We start from the raw sequence: 20,932 nt of genomic DNA on the forward strand, positions 1-20,932 counted from the left end.
CATGTACAGACATGGCCTCGGAACACAAGCAAAACACTTAGGTTGACTTGACGAGCCTAGCATGTACAGACATGGCCTCGGAACACAAGAGACCGAAAGGTCGAACATGAGTCGTATAGTAGATACGACCAACATGGAGATGTTCACCGATGATGACTAGTCCGTCTCACGTGATGATCGGACACGGCCTAGTCGATTCGGATCATGTATCACTTAGATGACTAGAGGGATGTCTATCTAAGTGGGAGTTCATTAAATAATCAGATGAACTTAATTATCATGAACATAGTCAAAAGGTCTTTGTAAATAATGTCGTAGCTTACGCTTTAGTTCTACTAAGATATGTTCCTAGCGAAAATTTAGTTGAAAGTTGATAGTAGCAATTATGCGGACTGGGTCCGTAAACTGAGGATTGTCCTCATTGCTGCACAGAAGGCTTATGTCCTTAATGCACCGCTCGGTGTGCTGAACCTCGAGCGTCGTTTGTGGATGTCGCGAACATCTGACATACACGTTTTGATGACCACGTGATAGTTCAGTGCGTAATGTTGAACGGTTTAAAATTGTGGCACCAAAGACGGTTTTAAAACGTCGCAGAACATATGAGATGTTCCAAAGACTAAAATTGGGATTTCAGAATAGTGCCCACGTCAAGAGGTATGAGACCTCTGACAAGTTTCTTAAGCCTGCAAACTAAGGGAGAAAAGTTCAATCATTGAGCATGTGCTCAGATTGTCTGAGTACTACAATCACTTGAATCGAGTGGGAGTTAATCTTCCAGATGAGATAGTGATTGTTCTCCATAGTCACTGCCACCAAGCTATTAGAGCTTCGTGATGAACTATAACATATCAGGGATAGACATGATGATCCTTGAGCAACTCGCGATGTTTGAGACCGCGAAAGTAGAAATCAAGTAGGAGCATCAATTGTTGATGGTTAGTAAAACCACTAGTTTCTAGAAGGGCAAGGGCAAGAAGGGATACTTCATGAAACGGCAAATTAGTTGCTGCTCTAGTGAAGAAACCCAAGGTTGAACCCAAACCCGAGAATAAGTGCTTCTGAAATGAGGGGAACGGTCACTGAAGCAGAACTACCCTAGATACTTCGTAGATGAGAAGGCTGGCAAGGTTGACAGAAGTATATTGGATATACATTATATTAATGTGTACTTTACTAGTACTCCTAGTAGCACCAGGGTATTAGATACTGGTTCGGTTGCCAAGTGTTAGTAACTCGAAATAAAAGCTGCGGAATAAACGGAGACTAGCTAAAGGTGAGATGATGATATGTGTTGGAAGTGTTTCCAAGGTTGATGTGATCAAGCATCGCATGCTCCCTCTACCATCGAGATTGGGGTTAAACCTGAATAATTGTTATTTGGTGTTTGCATTGAGCATAGACATGATTGGATTATGTTTATCGCAATACGGTTATTCATTAAAGGAGAATAATGGTTACTTTGTCTATTTGAATAATACCTTCAATGGTCTTGCACCTAAAATGAATGGTTTATTGAATCTCGATCGTAGTGATACACATGTTCATGCCAAAAGATATAAGATAGTAATGATAGTACCACATACTTGTGGCACTGCCACTTGAGTCATATTGGTATAAAACGCATGAAGAAGCTCCATGTTGATGGATCTTTGGACTCACTTGTTTTTGAAAAGATTGAGACATGCGAACCATGTCTATTAGTATATATGCATGAAGAAAGTCCATACAGATGGATCATTTGGACTCACTTGATTTTGAATCACTTGAGACATGCAAATCATACCACATGGGCAAGATGACGGAAAGGCCTCGTTTTCAGTAAGATGGAACAAGAGAGCAACTTGTTGGAAGTAATACATTTGATGTGTGCAGTCCAATGAGTGCTGAGGCACGCAGTGGATATCGTTATGTTCTTACTTCACAGATGAATTGAGTAGATGCTGAGAATATTTACTTGATGAAACACAAGTCTGAATTATTGAAAGGTTCAAGTAATTTCAGAGTGAAGTTGAAGATCGTCGTGACAAGAGGATAAAATGTCTGTGATATGATCATAGAGATGAATATCTGAGTTACGAGTTTGGCACACAATTAAGAAATTGTGGAATTGTTTCACGACTAATACCGCCTGGAACACCATATTGTGATGGTGTGTCCGAACATCATAACTGCACCCTATTGGATATGGTGCATACCATGATGTCTCTTATCGAATTACAACTATCGTTTATGGGTTAGGCATTAGAGACAACCGCATTCACTTTAAATAGGGCACCACACAATTCCGTTAAGACAACACCGTATGAACTATGGTTTAGAGAAACCTAAGCTGTCGTTTCTTAAAAGTTTGGGGCTGCGACGCTTATGTGAAAAAGTTTCAGGCTGATAAGCTCGAACCCAAAGCGGATAAATGCATCTTCATAGAATACCCAAAACAGTTGGGTATACCTCCTATTTCAGATGTGGAAGCAAAAGTGATTGTTTCTAGAAACGGGTCCTTTCTCGAGGAAAAGTTTCTCTCGAAAGAATTGAGTGGGAGGATGGTGGAGACTTGATGAGGTCATTGAACCGTCACTTCAACTAATGTGTAGCAGGGCACAGGAAGTTGTTCCTGTGGCACCTACACCAATTGAAGTGGAAGCTTATGATAGTGATCATGAAACTTCAGATCAAGTCACTACCAAACCTCATAGGACGACAAGGATGCGTACTACTTCAGAGTGGCACGTAATCCTGTCTTGGAAGTCATGTTGCTAGACAACAATGAACCTACGAGCTATGGAGAAGCGATGGTGGGCCCGGATTCCGACGAATGGCTTGAGGCCATAAAATCCGAGAGGATCCATGTATGAAAACAAAGTATAGACTTTGAAAGAACTACTTGATGGTCGTAAGGCTGTTGGGTATAGATGGATTTTAAAGGGAAGACAGACAATGATGGTAAGTGTCACCATTAAGAAAGCTCAACTTGTCGTTAAGATGTTTTCCGGCAAGTTCAAGGAGTTGACTGCGATGAGACTTTCTCACTCGTAGAGATGCTAAGAGTCTGTTAGAATTATGTTAGCAGTTACTGCATTATTTATGAAATCTTGCATATAGGATGTCAAAACATTGTTTCCTCGACGATTTTCTTGAGGAAAGGTTGTATGTGATACAACCAGAAGGTTTTGTCAATCCTGAAAGATGCTAACAAGTATGCAAAGCTCCAGCAATCCTTCTAAGGATTGGAGTAAGCATCTCGGAGTTGGAATGTACGCTTTGATGAGATGATCAAAGATTTTGGGTTTATACAAGGTTCATGAGAAACTTGTATTTCCAAAGAAGTGAGTGGGAGCACTAGAATTTTTGATGAGTATATGTTGTTAACATATTGTTGATCAGAAATGATGTAGAATTTCTAGAAAGCATCCAGGGTTATTTAAAAAGTGTTTTTAATGGAAAACCTAGATTAAGCTACTTGAACATTGAGCATCAAGATCTATAAGGATAGATCAAAAACGCTTAATAGTACTTTCAAATGAATACATACTGTGACAAGATTTTGAAGGAGTTCAAAATAGATCAGCAAAGAAGGAGTTCTTGGCTGTGTTACAAGGTGTGAGTATTGAGTAAGACTCAAGACCTGACCACGGCAGAAGAGAGAGAAAGGACGAAGGTCGTCCCCTATGCTTTAGACGCAGGCTCTACAGTATGCTATGCTGTGTACCGCACCTGAAGTGTGCCTTGCCACGAGTTAGTCAAGGGGTACAATAGTGATCCGGGAATGGATCACATGACAGCGGTCGAACTTATCCTTAGTATCTAGTGGACTAAGGAATTTTCTCGATTATGGAGGTGGTAAAACAGTTCGTCGTAAAGGGTTACGTCGATGCAAACTTTGACACTAATCCGGATGACTCTGAGTAGTAAACCGGATTCGTATAGTAGAGCAGTTATTTGGAATAGCTCCAAGTAGCGCGTGGTAGCTACATCTACAAGATGACATAGAGATTTGTAAAGCACACACGGATCTGAATGTTGCCGACCCGTTGACTAAAACCTCTCTCGTAATCATAACATGATCAAACCCTAGAACTCATTGAGTGTTAATCACATGGTGATGTGGACTAGATTATTGACTCTAGTGAACTTTGAGTGTTAATCACATGGTGATGTGAACTAGATTATTGACTCTAGTGCAAGTAGGAGACTGTTGGAAATATGCCCTAGAGGCAATAATAAAATGGTTATTATTGTATTTCCTTGTTCATGATAATTGTCTGTTGTTCATGCTATAATTGTATTAACTGGAAACCGTAATACATGTGTGAATACATAGACCACAACATGTCCCTAGTAAGCCTCTAGTTGACTAGCTCGTTGATCAATAGATGGTTATGGTTTCCTGACCATGGACATTGGATGTCATTGATAACGGGATCACATCATTAGGAGAATGATGTGATGGACAAGACCCAATCCTAAGCATAGCACAAGATCGTGTAGTTCGTTTGCTAGAGCTTTTCTAATGTCAAGTATCATTTCCATAGACCATGAGATTGTGCAACTCCCGGATACCGTAGGAATGCTTTGGGTGTACCAAACGTCACAACGTAACTGGGTGGCTATAAAGGTGCACTACAGGTATCTCCGAAAGTGTCTGTTGGGTTGGCACGAATCGAGACTGGGATTTGTCACTCTGTATGACGGACAGGTATCTCTGGGCCCACTCGGTAATGCATCATCATAATGAGCTCAATGTGACCAAGTGTTTGGTCACGGGATCATGCATTACGGTACGAGTAAAGTGACTTGCCGGTAACGAGATTGAACAAGGTATTGGGATACCGACGATCGAATCTCGGGCAAGTAACGTACCGATTGACAAAGGGAATTGTATACGGGATTGATTGAATCCTCAACATCATGGTTCATCCGATGAGATCATCGTGGAACATGTGGGAGCCAACATGGGTATCCAGATCCCACTGTTGGTTATTGACCGGAGAGTCGTCTCGGTCATGTATGCATGTCTCCCGAACCCGTAGGGTCTACACACTTAAGGTTCGGTGATGCTAGGGTTGTAGAGATATTAGTATGCGGAAATCCGAAAGTCGTTCGGAGTCCCGGATGAGATCCCGGACGTCACGAGGAGTTCCGGAATGGTCCAGAGGTAAAGATTTATATATGGGGAGTCCTATTTTGGCCACCGAAAAATGTTCGGGATTTTTCGGTATTGTACCGAGAAGGTTCTAGAAGGTTCCGAAGTGGGCCCCACCTGCATGGGGGGACCCACATGAAAGTGGGTAGTGGGGGAAAGGCCCCACACCCCTGGTCAAGGCGCACCAAGATCCCACCTTAGAAGGAATAAGATCATATCCCGAAGGGATAAGATCAAGATCCCTAAAAAAGGGGGATAACAATCGGTGGGGAAGGGAAATGATGGGATTTCTTTTCCCAACCTTTGCCAACTCCCCAATGGACTTGGAGGGCAAGAAACCAGCCCCCTCCACCCCTATATATAGTGGGGAGGCGCATGGGAGCAGCACCCCAAGCCCTAGCGCCTCCCTCCCTCCCGTGACACCTCTTCCTCCCCGCTTGCGCTTGGCGAAGCCCTGCCGGGATCCCGCTACTTCCACCACCACGCCGTCGTGCTGCTGGATCTCCATCAACTTCTCCTCCCCCCTTGCTGGATCAAGAAGGAGGAGACGTCCCCGCTCCGTACGTGTGTTGAACGCGGAGGTGCCGTCCGTTCGGCGCTAGGATCATCGGTGATTTGGATCATGACGAGTACGACTCCATCAACCCCGTTCTCTTGAACGCTTCCGCGCGCGATCTACAAGGGTATGTAGATGCACTCCCCTCTCTCTCGTTGCTAGATGACTCCATAGATTGATGTTGGTGATACGTAGAAAATTTTAAATTTCTGCTACGTTCCCCGACAGTAATTACCTCACCAGTGGTAATTATGTCACAATTAATTTGATCACTGGTGCATGGGGTCATGTGATCAATTGTAGTGGGTATCATTAACAACAATACCCACTACAATAGCACACATCTAAATGTGTTCCAATGGTGGAAAGGCAAGGAACCTAGACACCTAGGTGTCCCAAACGGTCGTCCTAAAGCAATTGCTTGCAAGGATGGCCTATGTCGTACGAATTATTTTCGACTACACAACATGGTGATCGCTAGGTATGGAAGCAGAAATAAAGCATAGAGCATTAGATTTCAATTGAAGTTTTGTTTTGAGGGAGGAGCTTCCAACTATGAAGCACATGCATTAGCTAAATTCTCTCATTCTTTAGAGCAACTTCAACGGGCCGATCCAAACGGACGACGCATTTGTCCGTTTTTATCCGTTTGGGTCGGTCGTTCGCCCGGCGTCCGCCAAGTTTTACATTTGGGTCGGTGGTGCGCCCAACGCACTGACCCATTTCATGTACACACTCAATTTTAAAAAAGGCCCGCGGCCACAGATCATGCCAGCGGCCATAGATCATGCCGGCACCCTGCCAGCGCCGGCATACATTGCCGGCTTCAAAAAATATCACCGCAATTCATGCTGGTGCACTCGGCAGCAGCCGGCACACGTGCCAGCACACAAAAAGGGGTGGGACTTGAGTTCGACCACGCCATCGCGGCCTCGTGGTCATGCCAGCACACAAGCCGGCATACAAAAAAGGAAGGCGCTCGGGGCCACGAGATCACTCGTCGGTGAACTTGAGCATGTCGGCCTGCATCTTCTCGAACCACGGCCTCTTCCTTGGTGACACGGTGTTGAGATCCACCTTCATGATCTCCACCCCGGTCATCATGCTCGCGAGAGCCACTTCTTTCGTCTTGGTCTTGGCGTTGGCGGCCTCGATCTCTAGCATCTTGGCTTGCTTCTCCGCCTCCAGCTCAAGCATCTTGGCTTGCTTCTCCGCGTCCATCTCAAGCCTCCTCCTTTGGATCTCCATGAAGGCGTTCATTTGCTCTTCTTTGAAACGCTGGCGCTCCTCCTCCCTATAGTCCTTCTTGTTCATCATGCCCTCCACGCTTGCGATCAAGGCGTTGGATGCCGCATCCCGCTTGTCCTCCTTCTTGGAGTTGGTCTTCCCCCGCGGCCGTGCCGGCTCGCCGTCCCCAACCTCCTCCACGGCTTGCTTCCCCGCACGCGACTTGAGGGCGGCATATTGCGCCTTGAACTTCTCCTCGTCCTTGATGACCCGAAAGCAATGGGAGAGGTTGAAGCACTTGCCATTGTGTTGGACCTTGAATGCCTCCAAAGCTTGAAATGCCTAAAAAATGTTTCCATGCAAGCATATGGGCAAATGATATGCAAATGAGCACGCAAGCATGAACTTGATGACACAGAAGAGGGTGGCTTGCTAGCATACCATGTCTTGCATGCCGATGCCGCTCATGGGGCGGGCCTTGATGCTCTCAAGAGTGGCACAAAGCTTGTTGCACTCTTGTTTGATCACCCTCCATCGCTTGGAAATGGACACCCACCCGCGTGTGCTCACTATTTGGTAAGGCGGAAACTTCTTGCGCTCATGAAACTCCTGGTGGACACGAATCCAAAAGGTTGAATGCTTTTGTTCGGCGCCCGTCTTGGGGTCTTGTCCAATGTCTCGCCAACACTCGCAAAGAAGCTTGTCCTCGGCAGCCGTGTATGCCTTTGTGCGCTTTCTCTTGCGCTTCGGCTTAGGACCGGCGGCTTGGTTGGCGAGCTCGTCCTCGAACAAAGGCTCCACTTCGATGTCGCACTCGTCCTCTTCCTCTTGCCCGTAGTCATCCGGGAACTCATGGTCGAGTGGGAAGCCGTCTAGGTCCATGCCGACCTGATCACGCATGAAGGCCGCCTGGTCGGGATCATAGCCAGCGGCCGACATGAACGCCCTGCGGCCGTCCTGCCTTTGTGTCTCATCGGGATCGTAGCCAGCGGCCGGCACACCGCCCTCGAAGATGAGGTTCTACATGTAGTCCTCGTCGACGGCGGACGACATTCCCTCGAACAGGTTGCGGGCGTCCGGGAGCACGCCGGTCGGCGTCTGCCGCACGCGTTTCCTCGCGCCTCCGGATACGAGCCACCTGCCACCGGGGTGGCGTTGAGGTCGATGGGCGCGGGCGCGGGCGTGGAAGGCGCGACCACGCTCACGTCGGGTGAGCACTCCCCGGAGAGGTGGGAGGCCTGCGGGTACACGTGGAAGTCGGGCATCGGGTTGCAAGCCGACGCGCGGGGCGAGTCGGGCAGCACCATCCGAGGGAACGCCGATGAGCCGGTGCTGGCCGCGGCGACGGCGGCGTTGAGGAGGCTGTGCTGGCTAGGGTTTAACCCTAGCATGTAGAGCGCCTCCCTCGTTGCCGCCCCGACGCGGGCGTTGGTGACCACCTGCTGCGCGGCGGCGGCGACGGCGGCAGCCGCGACAGCTTCATCCCTCGCGTCCGTGGCGTGCCTCCGGCCTTTTCTCTTGGCTGACTCCCTTGCCCGCTGTTCGGGCGTCAGCGCGTTCTTTGGCTTGGGCGCGGCGGCGGTCTTGCGCGGGGCACGAGGCTTGCTTTTGCCGGAGGGGGCGGTCGTCTTGCCGGACGAGGCGAGGGAGGCGAGGCCGGCTACGGTGTCGAGGTCGAGGTCGTCGTCCATGGCGGGTGTGGGGCGGGAGGGTTTTTGGGGCAAATGGGGGGAAAGTGTGGTGGCTGCCACCAACCGGCGAACCCGGGGAAAGAAGTAGGCGCGCGCGTGCGTCCGTCTTGTGTCCGCGCCGACGCAAATCCGGCTCAAAATTGGCCGGGAATGGATCGCCATGCGGACGCGTGTCCGTTTGGGTTGGCGCGTTGGACCGCCTTTTGTGTCCGCGCTGACCCAAACGGACGCCAGCAGACGAAATGGTCGCCCCATTGGAGTTGATCTTAGGTCAGGGCCCCATGAACCACTTTGTATCCCTCTTCATGTAAACTTTGAGAGTAATAAAGTTTGGCCTTTCTTAAAATAAAAAATAAAACTTTGCTAGCTGGGATTTAGTTTGCTCTCATTCACGAGCACATCCATTGAATCAAAAAGCGTGTTGCGATTCGTGCAGATGTCCCAGCAAAAGAAGTACGTGGCCTTCTTTGTTATTTTATTGGCTTGTTATCGTGGTGGTGGCCCTTGTGGCCCGGCCTCCTTTGGTTGATAGATTCTTTTTCCCGAGGAACTTTGGTTAACAGATGAAGTGGGAGTACGTACTGACGCCGCCTCAAAAAAAGAAAGGAAAAGTGTTCAAATCACCCGATGATTTTCTGGACAATTCATCCGCGTCCATGCATGCCACGCGTCCAGGCGCCTGCACTGTGTCCCTCCCTTATCTTCAGGCGTCTTCTTCCCCGCACCGGCTATCTGGAAAATTTCCCTTTTCTTTCTCCTACCTCTCCCTTCTTCCGTGCTTGTCTTTCCGTATCACCTCTCTCTCTCTTGCAACCTGGCCGGCGGCCACCAGAGCCGCGAGTCGCCGCCGCTGTTGTCATCAGTTGTTGCAACACACGGAAGGGAAAGTGCAGTGCTGCGAGCGCCTGAGGTACGGAGGTGATGAGATCTCGGCCCACATCACTGCTGCATCCCCGCTTCATCCCGGCACCGGTGTTGCAATGGAGCTTCGCCGGAGTTGAATTGGAGCTTCGCTGGGAGGTGCCAGTGCTGCGTTGGAGCTCCTCTCGGGCTGCAGTGAAGCTTCGCCGGAGTTGTATTGGAGCATCACGGAGCCGCCGGTGCTGTGTTGGAGCTCCTCCCGGGCTGCAATGGAGCTTCGCCGGAGTTGTATTGGAGCTTCGCGGAGCCGCCGGTGCTGCGTTGGAGCTCCTCCCGGGCTGCAATGGAGCCTCGGGCGGAGTTGCATTGGAGCTCTGCCGGAGCCGTCGGTGCTGCGTTGGAGCTCCGCCGGAGGCTGCAACGGAGCTTTGTCGGTCGCGTCGGTGCTGCCATGAGCGTCGGGGCGCCAGTGCTGCATACGGTGGTCGCTTGGTCGGCAACGTCGACAACTGCTGCATATGGTGGCGAGCGTGGAGCAGAGCTAGTGCTGCGATGGAGCATCACAGGGGGTCGCATGTGCTCCAACGGAGCATCGTCGGCACCGCCGCCCGCCGGTCTAGTCGTCGGTGTTGTGATGCAGAATCGCGGCAGGCTATGGAGAAGAGACAAGGTCAGGAAGGGGGTTGTCCTCGTGGATGTCTAGCGAGAGAAGGAAGATGGGCTTCGAGGCTACAGATCGAACGGCCCGTACGCCTAATCAGACGGCTCCTCAGACGGATGATATTTTGCAAATATCATCCGGATGATTTATAGCAGCGGCCAAAAAGAAAACGTAGCGATGCTGCCTTTTATTAGGTGAGTGGTGCTGCCTTGTCTCTTTTTACGTGTGTGAGGTCATGTGTGTTTTTTCTTCTTTGTTCGTTTTTCAACACTTTGTTGATCTTTTGCATTTGGGTTCTTTGACACTACTTTTTGTTCTTTCTTCTATTTTCTATTTTCTATATTATTTTTATCTATTTTCATATTTTTATTTTACTTTTATTACTTGTTTTTAATAATTTTATTTGTGTCATGTTTTTTCATTCCAATGACATTAAAAGACAGGTCTCCCTTTCAGTGGAAATGTTTTTTCCATGAGTTTTTTGGTCATTTTTTGTGTGATCAAAGATTTAAGTCCGGTCGCAACTACAATTTTTTAAATGGAATCGCAACTGCTATCTTTTCATGACGGGTAGCAACTATATACTTTCAGATGGGGTCGCACTGTGGGGTTTCAAAAATGGATCACAACGGCGGGTTTTCAAATATGGCCGCAACTGCAAGCTTTCAAGTCGGGTTGTAACTGCAAGTTTTTAAATGGGGCAAGTTTTCAAATCAGGTTTCACCTGCAAGTTTTTAAATGGGCTCGCAACTGCAAGTATTCAAGTCAGGCTGCAACTGCAGGTTTTCATGTCGGTTGGCAACTGAAAGTTTTCAAGTCGAGTCGTAACAGCAAGTCTCCAAGTGGGGTCGCAACTCCATGTTTTTAAATGGGTTGTAACTAGAAGTTTTCAAGTGGCGACACAATTGCAAGTTTTTAAGTCGGGTCGCCACTCCAAGTTTTCAAGTGGGTCGCAACTGTAGATTCTCAAATGGTTCATAACTGTAAGTTTTCATGTGCAGTCATAACAACAAGTTTTTTAGTGGGGTCGCAGCTTCAAGTTTTCAAGTGGGGTCACAACTGCTAGTTTTTAAGTGGGGCCGCAATTGCAAGTTTACAAATGGTAGCAAATTTCAAGTGGACACGCAACTGTAAGTTCTCAAGTGGGGCCACAACTACAAGTTTTCAAGTCGGACCACAACTGCATATTTTCAAATGGGATCCCAACTGCATGTTTTCAAATGAGGCCCCACCAGCATGTTTCAAGTCGGGCCACACTTTTTTCAATCTTTTTGTTATTTTTTCTGTAAAATATTGTTATTTTGTCCTGTAGGGTTGATTTTTTTTCATTTTGAATGCATCTCTTTTTTCAGTCCAAAATCACTGATACAAGCTATCTACAAACTCCTTTCTGTTGTTTATCTGCAGTATACATAGCTTATAGAAATCTAGTTCAATCCAGCAACAAAAGGAGACGAATGGCCTGGCAAGGAAGTAAAGACCAATCCTATAAGCAAATTCGTTTAAAATAAAATCATATAAGCAAATTACAAAAATCCAACCAACAACCAGCCAGCCACTTAACTAGCCCAAGCCCGTACACAAAATTGTAACTGGGCTATAAGGGCATATACAATGCATAGGATCGGATATCAGAAATAGTAGGTTCGGATGAAGCAGAAGGATCTTCTGCAGGAGGCGGGTGCTTGGGGAATAAAGTATGGTCCGATGCATAAAGCAGATAAAGTTGAAGTGAAAAGTAGAGAAGCATGTGTAGTGGGAGTCTTTATTTTCTATTCATTGATGCGGCCCACTAGTGATAGGTTGCATTGGAGAGAAAAATCAATGTAGATGCCTGAAGCTACTTTTTATCATGGGGCATCTGTATCCATATGGCATCATTGTACATACCATAACAACAAGTGGTGATGTCAGCTGATATCACATAAATGAGACCAAACTATATCTTTCCCTAATAATAAAGTGCTTAATGCTTCTGGTGGTACGTCATACAAATTGCACCCGGAGTTATCAATATTTACCCACCATGCCACCGGTAAGTGGAAAAAAAGATTCGTTTTCCCTTCACAAATCACCGTCGGATTTCGGTTATTTATCAAGGCGAGCTCTTTTTATACCACAAACATGCTAGTAGCACAATGACTTGACCGTCCTCCATCCTAGACGTGGGATCAAATCCCACTTCTCCCCCTTTTTGCTGATGTATTTCCTTACTAATTTCTGTAGGTGTAGGATACAATTGCCTCGCCCAAGCGTGACTTAGTTGATGGTTGCAATGTTGCAATTTTGGCCTAGCTACTCTATTTTAAACTTTCTTTTCTTTTTTTAACAGATTCAAATGCTTTAAAAAAATATCTTTCATACCATAACTTCAAAATAAACATGCTATATATGAAAATCCCTCAAAAAATGTGTAGATTTCAAATATGCTATTATCTTGCATGTTAATTATTTCTAAAATTATGTTTAAGATGCACCTTTAACTAATACTTTTCTTTATATGGTGTATTTTGGAAATGCCTATTATATCCATACCTACTTTAACTATTGGCGTACGATACAATTGCCTCGCCCAAGCGTGGCTTAGCTGATGGTTGCAATGTTGTAATTTCGGCCCAGCCACTCTATTTTAAACTTTCTTTTCATATTTTAACAGATTCAAATGCTTTTAATTTTTTTTCAAACCATAACTTCAAAATAAACATGCTATATATGGAAATCCCTAAAAAAATGTGTAGATTTCAAATATGCTATTATCTTGCATGTTAATTATTTCTAAAATTATGTTTAAGATGCACCCTTAACTAATACATTTCTTTATATGGTGTATTTTGAAAATGCCTATTATATCTATACCTACATTAACTATTAAAGTAAAAGGTGTTCTGCCCATGACTTTTTAAAAAATTCGATGTATCAAAAAATGTTAATGAAATTGTTTAAAATTTTCCAATTTAAGAAATGTTCATGAATAAAACAATATCCAAAAAATTCAAAAACTGTTTGTGACTTACAAAATAGTTTACTCATAAATGTTCACTGATTCAAAAAATTATCATGCATTTTGAAAAATGTTCGTTAAATCAAAAAAAAATTCTCGTGAATTTTAAGTATTGTTCCACCAATTTTCAAAACAATGTTTTTCCATTCTAGAAATATTCGCCGATTCAAGATTTTGTTTTTATAAAAATGTTCACCATTTATAAAAAAAAATGTTTGCAAATAGTATAAAATGTTCACAATTTCAAATATGTTCACGAGTTTAAAAAATATTCAAAAATTTATAAAAGTGTTCATTAATTTGAAAAAGTTCACGATTTCAAATATGTTCACGAGTTAAAAAATATTCATAATTTCACGAAATTGAGAGAGATAGTGTCTCGATTGTGCAGCAATATGTGATCATGGCTATTGGAGATTATGATTTTTTTTTCTTCTCTTGCAACGTACGGGCCCTTTTGCTAGTGTCATCAAAATAGTTTCTAGGCACTCCCTTTTGCCATTCGGTTAGATAGAGTACGTACCAAACTCAGAAAGCTTCTGCGGTTAGCAATCCAGGAACGAATGTCCCAACTAGCTTCTAAATTTAGCTGTGTCTTCGTTGAGACAACGATGGTCATGAGACCTGCCTAGCTTGGCTACGTACTCCGCCCTAGCTACATGGCGGCTCCGTACAGGGCACCTATACATCTTCCGGCACATAGATGGTCATTGGTCACCGAGTTGCTCCGTACGAGGCATTGAGTACGACACATCTTGCCGCTATACGGCCGGAACGAACGGTCCCCACGCCGGACAGGCTACCTCGATCCGCATGCTGACGCTGTGACGGTTAGCATGCACTGGTGGTGCTCTGCGGCGACGTGCGGCACAGCGGGCAGCTGGGACGCCGCCGGAGCCACTGGTCGACGCACCGCCGATGGAACGCGTGCGCGCAGCCGGGGAGCACCCGCAGCTCGTCGCCGTCTGCGTACTCCGCCAGGCACACCGCGCACCCGCGCTCCTCCTCCTTTGCCGTCCGCTCACCGGTAGCCGCCGCCTGATGATGCTGGATCGACGTGGAGTACACCGTCGTCGGGCACGCGGCCATGACGGCCTCGTCGAGCCCCGCGGCGGCGGCAGCGCACCTGCCGTCCCCGAGCTCGATGTCGACCACGCCCTGCTGCGACGAGCTCTGCGCCACTCGCCGTCGGTTGGAGCAGAAAAAGGTGAAGAGGGAAAGCACGACGAGCAGAGCCATGGAGGCGCCGATTAGAAGGCTGTCCCTTGACATGGTCGCAACTCGCAAAGCAGGGACAACCTGACCGTGCCTCATACGTACATATACTCTCTGCGTGTGTTGAGATTTGCGCCAACGGCCACCTCACGGTCAGATCGAATCTCCGCCGTCGACCACAAAGGCAACGGTAATGACGATGGCCATGCCTCGCGCTTCTCCTTTTACCTTTTCCTGTCACCGATTGTTCGTTGCTTGCTGCGTGCACGATTCCCTGTTGAGATATACAGTTGTATTCATGTTCTTGGGACCTTTCTCTCCAATTTTTATGAATCGACCTTTTTTGCTTTGATTTGACAGAGAAAAGAGCCTGCAATATTCACCAGTAAAGAGGGTAGGGTGTCGTGCCATGTTCGCTAATGCAAATGCGACAGCTAGAAAAGAAAAGCATGTCTCTCAATAGAATCGTGAACAATTACTAGTAATGATGGAAGAACAGGATGCTTAAGTGTAGGCGACTAAGACGGTGAAGCGTACCTAATTAGTTGATAGTGTTTGATCCTCGGGTGATCGACTATACACATGTTTATACTATGAGTGATATCGATGAAGCTACGGAATGAGATATTTCCTTGCACTTTCGTGCGACAGGAATTAGGGTTCAAAGAGCGTTAATTAGAGATTATCCTAAAGGGTACCATTTGCATCCTTAAAATGAATGCAAACTAACTCTTAAATTCTTCTAAACGAGGATTCTGCCGGACATCCTACTTCAGAGAGTGGAGACTAGATTGTTATAACATAAGAGACGCTTCGTATAGCGGTTAATTATATAGTGGTGGGGGGGAGGGGGGGGGGGGGGGGCAACTTTGTTTTATGTTATTGTCTGACAATATCCTACCTTAGTAAAAAAAAAGTTGCTTTTAAAAGCATGCTAGTTGCCAAGAACCTACTTGGGGGCCCAATTCATGAAAAAAAATGATACTGTGACATACTCTCTCCGTCCGAAAAAACTTGTCCCTCAAATAAATGTATCTAGCACCAAGTTAATGCATGCTAGATACATCAATTTGAGGGATAAGCTTGGGACAAACTTTTTCGGACGGAGGGAGTACTTTTCTATAATAATATAAACATGCATGTGTATGTTAGAAACTATGGATACATATTGTCATGTACGAAATTTCATTTTGTAGCTCAGACTCCATGGAGTCTCTTTAATGAAAATTTTCAAAAAGACTTTTTTTTCTAGTTTTAATAAAAAAATTGGGGGGGAGGGGGATCCACATTATATATGGTTGTATTTTACACATGTGTAAATTTACAAATGATTTAATATGTGAGCTACAAAAACAGTTGTGGATTTTTTTCCAGAACTTATTTGAAACTGTAAAAAAAAAATCCAGAAGGGCTCCATGGAGAACGGGTTCAAGAACATCTCACTCTTGTCATCAGGTAGTATTAATATACAAAATTGAGTCATAATGTAAGTTTTTGCATCTTTTTTTCACGAATACGCAAAGCTTGCGTATCTTTCCGTTGATAGAAGGAATAGAATGAGTACATAGGGGTACAACACATGACACGAACGCAGGCAGGCGTGAACATGATGCCCGGAGCAGAGAGACAAGGGATGCTCGACCCGAACAGAAGATACATCACAACTAAACCTACCAAACCCGAACCACGAGCGACAATGCCGAACCGACAAGAATTCCAACATCACCCGAACCAACACCAGGGACACCGCGAGCAAGCTAGATAGCGCCTTCAAGAAGGTGGACGACGTCGAGACGCCGTCGCCATCCGGTCCGGGGTAACCAGACCTAGGGTTTCCCTGAGCTCGAAGAGGGGCAAAGCTGAAGGCCTTGGAAGCGCCTTCAAGAAGGAAACGACACCCGTGGGCGCCGTCGCTGCCAGCACCGGTAAACCAAGCGGGGATCTCTCCCTGGCCTTAAGCTGAGCAATCCCATAGCCGCCGAGTCTGGAATCGAAGATGAGGAAGTCCACGTTGGTCGGAATCGCCATGTCGGGAAGGGGTTGGCGGGGCTGCACTTGCCGTCGGAGGGTGGCACCGTCACCGCACCCACGAGCGTTGGATCCAGCAAAAGGGGAGGCTTTGAGGCCTCTGGGGTGGGGCAGGCGACGGAGTGAGCCACACGGAGGGCAAGGGACGACGGCATCCAACAACGCCGACAAGCTAGGACTGGAGAGACGCAGATCCGAGCTGCCGTGGCCATAGCCGTCGAGACATCGGCGCGCCAGGTAAGCTGGAAGGGACGCAGCTACCTGATGACCGAGGCCGGAGCTGCCCGGTAAAACACCGGCAGCGAAGGACACCGGAGAGACGCGGGCCTAAGCCGTCGGGGCCAGAACAGCACCAGCGAGTGCCCGCCGCGAGGGGCTCCATGTATGCCACAACCACAGATGCGTCGCCATGCACCCGCAAGAGCAGTCGCCGTGGCTCGTAAGGAACAAAAGTAGGATGCCTAAATGTACTCAATTTTGTCTTGTGTGGACTAGGGAGTAGGGTCCATAGAAACAACTATGCATGCAAACTATCAGGGGTATGATTGTGAAAGTTAGAACTTGCAAGAAAATGGAGATTCGAGTTAAAGAGATGCAAATAGCAGGTGGCTTGACGATGTAATGTCAAGGTTTAGAAGTTGTCAAGATCTTGCTCATCATTGTCTCAGGTTCGAAGCACAAAGATTCTAAGACCACAAATGTCTCAGCAGAACCGCCACAAAGAGCCCGCCAATTGCATGCACAAAGGTCCAATGTCACTCGCCGAGATCTTCCATAAACAATGCAATCTTCCTATCCATAACCCCGCCGCACGGACCCACAAAATTATGCATATGGTTCTACGGTTACCGTGTAGGAGGAAATGACAAAGAAAAAAAAAAGAACATGGTGGGCTGATGAAGACGAGGGAAATTCTCAGTAGTCACCAGGCGCCGCTACCGCCGCCCCTAATTGCTGTCGGCGTCGCATCGAGTTCTCGTTGGTGGTATGAGCGGGCAGGGAGGGCATGCAGCTAGAAATAGCCATGAAACCTGGACGCGGTCCCTAGGTCTGCATCACGTCGACGCCGGTCGACGCGGCGTCACCTGGATGAGGTGGCCTCACCGGCAATGATGAGCCACCATCTCTCCCCTATCCCTTGTGGTAGTTCATGAGAAACGCTCGTCTTCAACAAGCAAAAAAACACAAAGGGGAGAAAGGGGGCTCGTCAGCAACAAAATGAGCGCACGAATCTTGGAAACAACAACTATTTAGGTATATATTCCCTCCGTTCTTAAATATAAGTCTTTTTAAAGATTTGAATACAAACTACACATACAGATGTATATAGACACACTTTAGAATGTAGATTCACTCATTTTGCTCAGTATGTAGTCTTTTATTGAAATCTCTAAAAAGACTTATATTTAAGAACGGAGGGAATAGGTTTCGTGCAGACAGAGAAGTGACTGTGCACCAAATGCAAAAAAAAAAAAGTCAACTGTCTCTCAGGTGAAAATGACGAGATTGGACTTAATGGTCTTCATTAGCCAACACAAATTAAGCCACGGCAAGTCGGCAACCCCTTCTTGACCGCTAAAATTATGTTCCCGGTTTCATTCCACGAGACCACAAACAGACTAGTACTGTTCAAAAAAAAAAAAAAACAGACTAGTACTACTAGCAAGTCTCCACCAAGGGGTAGCAAGCCAATAGGTTAGAGCATCTCTAGCAAACGCCGCATCCTCCGGACGGCACGCAAAATGCGTTTGCAGTTCGCGAAAAAACGGTGTCTAAAAAAAAGTCTCAAAAAATTCGCGGAAAAAGGGCTTTGCGGGCCGGCGCGGACGGCCGCGGATGCAAACCCCGCATAACGTATCCGTAAAAAAGGATATTCGCGGAATATGCTATTTTACGGGTCGGCTTTGCGTGGTCTGATCTGGCGCAGCTCCTACCGGCCCGGAAAATCTAAATTTGCACCTTAATTTGATCCAACATAATGCATTTCTTTGCTTTTTCAACAACATTGGATACATAAGACATCACCAAATCTTTCACATTTGAAGAACACCCATCCGGGTGCTTCGGTGTACCCGAAGTTAGCCGCAGCATTGTTCGCGTGCAGTCGTCGCACTGTGTGAGCGGCATCGGCGAGCCACAGAGCCGTTGCGCGAGTGCCGAGCCAGGTGGACGGCCGGACGAATCCATGCCCGCAAACCGTCGGCGGCGGCGGCGGGAGGACGAACCCATACCTGCATGCGGCGATGCGACCTTGCCGGGGCTGCGGGAGATGCTCCCGGACCATTCCATCGCTTGGCGCAGCCACCGGCGACCGGAAAAGCCAAATCCGGCGGTCCACGATGAAGGGCCGCAGATCCTCAACTTTTTGGCCCGCCGACGCAGGAGGGGGGAGAGGGGAGGCCTCATGCGTGTGGCGGCCTTTTCGGCGTGCTCCCGCCGGCTGCTTTCACCGGAATCTTGGGCGGCGGCCCGGCGGCAGGGCGAGGGGGAGAGGGGAGGTGGTTGGTGGGGAAAGCGCGGGCTGAAATGTCCCCCACCACCAACCGCTTTCGCTTATATGTAGGGCACCGCAGCGGCGAGAGGGAAACCCGCGTATTCGCGGGTTGAGGCCGAGATTTTGCCGCATCCCTCAAATTTTTTTTCGAGCCGGCCGCCTTTGCGTGTTTTGTTCGGACGGGATTTTCCGCGCCGACCCGCATTTTGACGGTTATTTTGCGGGTCGGAGCTTTTTACGGGATCTGCTAGAGTTGCTCTTAGGAACAGCACATAAACTAAGCCTTTTTTTTCGGCCTAAAATCACACGAGGCTGCCCTGCAGGCTCCGCTTTCTGGCAAACTTACTACTGACACGAAACCTGAAGCAACAAGCAATCGTATAAAAGAGTAGTATTACTTTGACGAGGATGCATGCCTAATTAGCTTGCCGATTACAACTACCGCGTTAATCTGGATTTGGACCGGGCTAATTCCTTGGCAGCGAGATCTGATTTGATCTCGACCGTCTCGACCATGACATGGCCGGCAGCTTAAGCTAGCTCGACGTACGGACAAGCTAACTAGGCATTTCTACATCGAAAGTTTCGAAAATTACTATATTGCTGCAGGTTGTAGTAGGATATTGATGCGATGGACCACCATGCCATATTAAAATATGTCTATATTCATCCGTAGTTCGTATTAAAATATCTAAAACGGCCTATATTGTAAAACGGAGGGAGTAATTCATGTAGTTGAAATAAATAAGTAAATATAAATGATATAAACTGACTCGTTAATTATTCCAGACGAGGCCCAATAAATGCAAAAATGATATCGTGTCACAGTTCACTTCGCCGTAATAATGATATAAACACACTATGGATACTAGTAAGGTATATGCATTGCACGCATGAGATTTAACAACCAAATTATAAATAAACACCACACTATTGCATGTAAATTTTGAGTCATAAATGCATAATGTGTTCATTTAATTCTTATAGTTCATCTCATTTAAAATCAATTTGTTTAAAAAAAATAATCTATTTTATTCATAAAATTGTGCGTTGTAAAGCATAAAGTAAAAACAAATAATGGTAATTCATCTAAAAAAATTGGGCAATTATGATATAGAAGATTCTAGAACAAAAGAGAAGTGCTTGTGTTTTAAGGTTTGCGCATTATGCTTAACTTCAACCGTGGAGTATTTTAGATTGTACATATGTTAGAATCTGATGGAATGTAGATGATATCCAACGCCCGGTAGTACTCGAATTTGCCATCTCTGCACCGTCGGATTGGCTTCATCCAACGACCATATTTCAAAGTTATTTGCACACTATATAGGAGTATAGATATATTTTCAAGTACAAAATTTCATTTTGTAGCTCGAACTCCATGAAGCCTCTTTAATGGAGTAATTGACAAAACACTACCACTTTTGGGGTCCGAGGGAACAAGCATTTGACCAAAAACTACCACTTTTTTTGCAATTTGTCCCTAAAAATATCACATTTTATTGATGACTGTTTTAGAGGATTTAAACACGTTTATTACAAGCAGGACCCACCCGTCGGGGCTGATGTGGCAAAAAAGTCATCGCCGTTTATTTTGACCGGTATGTTGACTATTATGACGGGTGGAGTCCACATCAACCTTCTTCTTACTCCGATTTTTTTGTTGAAAAGGACCATCCGGCGAACGCAATTGACAAAAAAGACCACCTACGGATTAATTTGACAAAAAAGACCACCCACGCTGTGGCGGCAGGCGCGGCAGCCGACGCGCGGCAGCTCATGCCGCCACGCCGGCAGGCGGCAGGGTGGTCTTTTTTGTCAAATTCATCCACATGTGGTCTTTTTTGTCAATTGTGTTCGTAAGCCAGTCCTTTTCGACAAAAAATCTCTTACTCCTCTCTCTCTCTCTAACATTTCAAAAGTCAGTTTTTCAAGTCTTAACAAAATCAGAAAAAAAAAGTCCACATGTCATATGGATGTGTTCATTTTTTTAGGGGACGTGCATGGATGTATTCTACACGTGTGTAATTTTGTATAATGAGTGCTTCAATACGT

At 46.4% G+C, this 20,932-nt stretch overlaps 1 protein-coding gene and 1 long non-coding RNA gene across 2 annotated transcripts; one reads left to right on the forward strand and one right to left on the reverse strand.

Moving 5' to 3' along the window:
• The first annotated feature begins 8,767 nt into the window (after window positions 1–8,767).
• Window positions 8,768–11,260, forward strand: LOC120964285 (uncharacterized). The gene is made up of 2 exons (XR_005756067.2): window positions 8,768–10,333; window positions 10,731–11,260. It is a non-coding gene; the product is annotated as an uncharacterized lncRNA (long non-coding RNA).
• Window positions 11,261–13,660: 2,400 nt separating this feature from the next.
• LOC109786902 (E3 ubiquitin-protein ligase Os03g0188200-like) lies at window positions 13,661–14,412 on the reverse strand. Its single transcript, XM_020345465.2, has one exon. The coding sequence runs from the start codon at window positions 14,410–14,412 to the stop codon at window positions 13,972–13,974; it is 441 nt and encodes a 146-aa protein (XP_020201054.1). The 3' UTR covers window positions 13,661–13,971.
• Window positions 14,413–20,932: the final 6,520 nt, after the last annotated feature.

Source organism: Aegilops tauschii, chromosome 5 (genome assembly GCF_002575655.3).
Source record: "Aegilops tauschii subsp. strangulata cultivar AL8/78 chromosome 5, Aet v6.0, whole genome shotgun sequence".
NCBI classification, from domain to species: Eukaryota; Viridiplantae; Streptophyta; class Magnoliopsida; order Poales; family Poaceae; genus Aegilops; species Aegilops tauschii.

What these genes read in the sequence shown, in the direction of transcription:
- LOC109786902 (XM_020345465.2), bottom strand. Translation starts at nt 14,412, where the DNA reads ATGTCAAGGGACAGCCTTCTAATCGGCGCCTCCATGGCTCTGCTCGTC.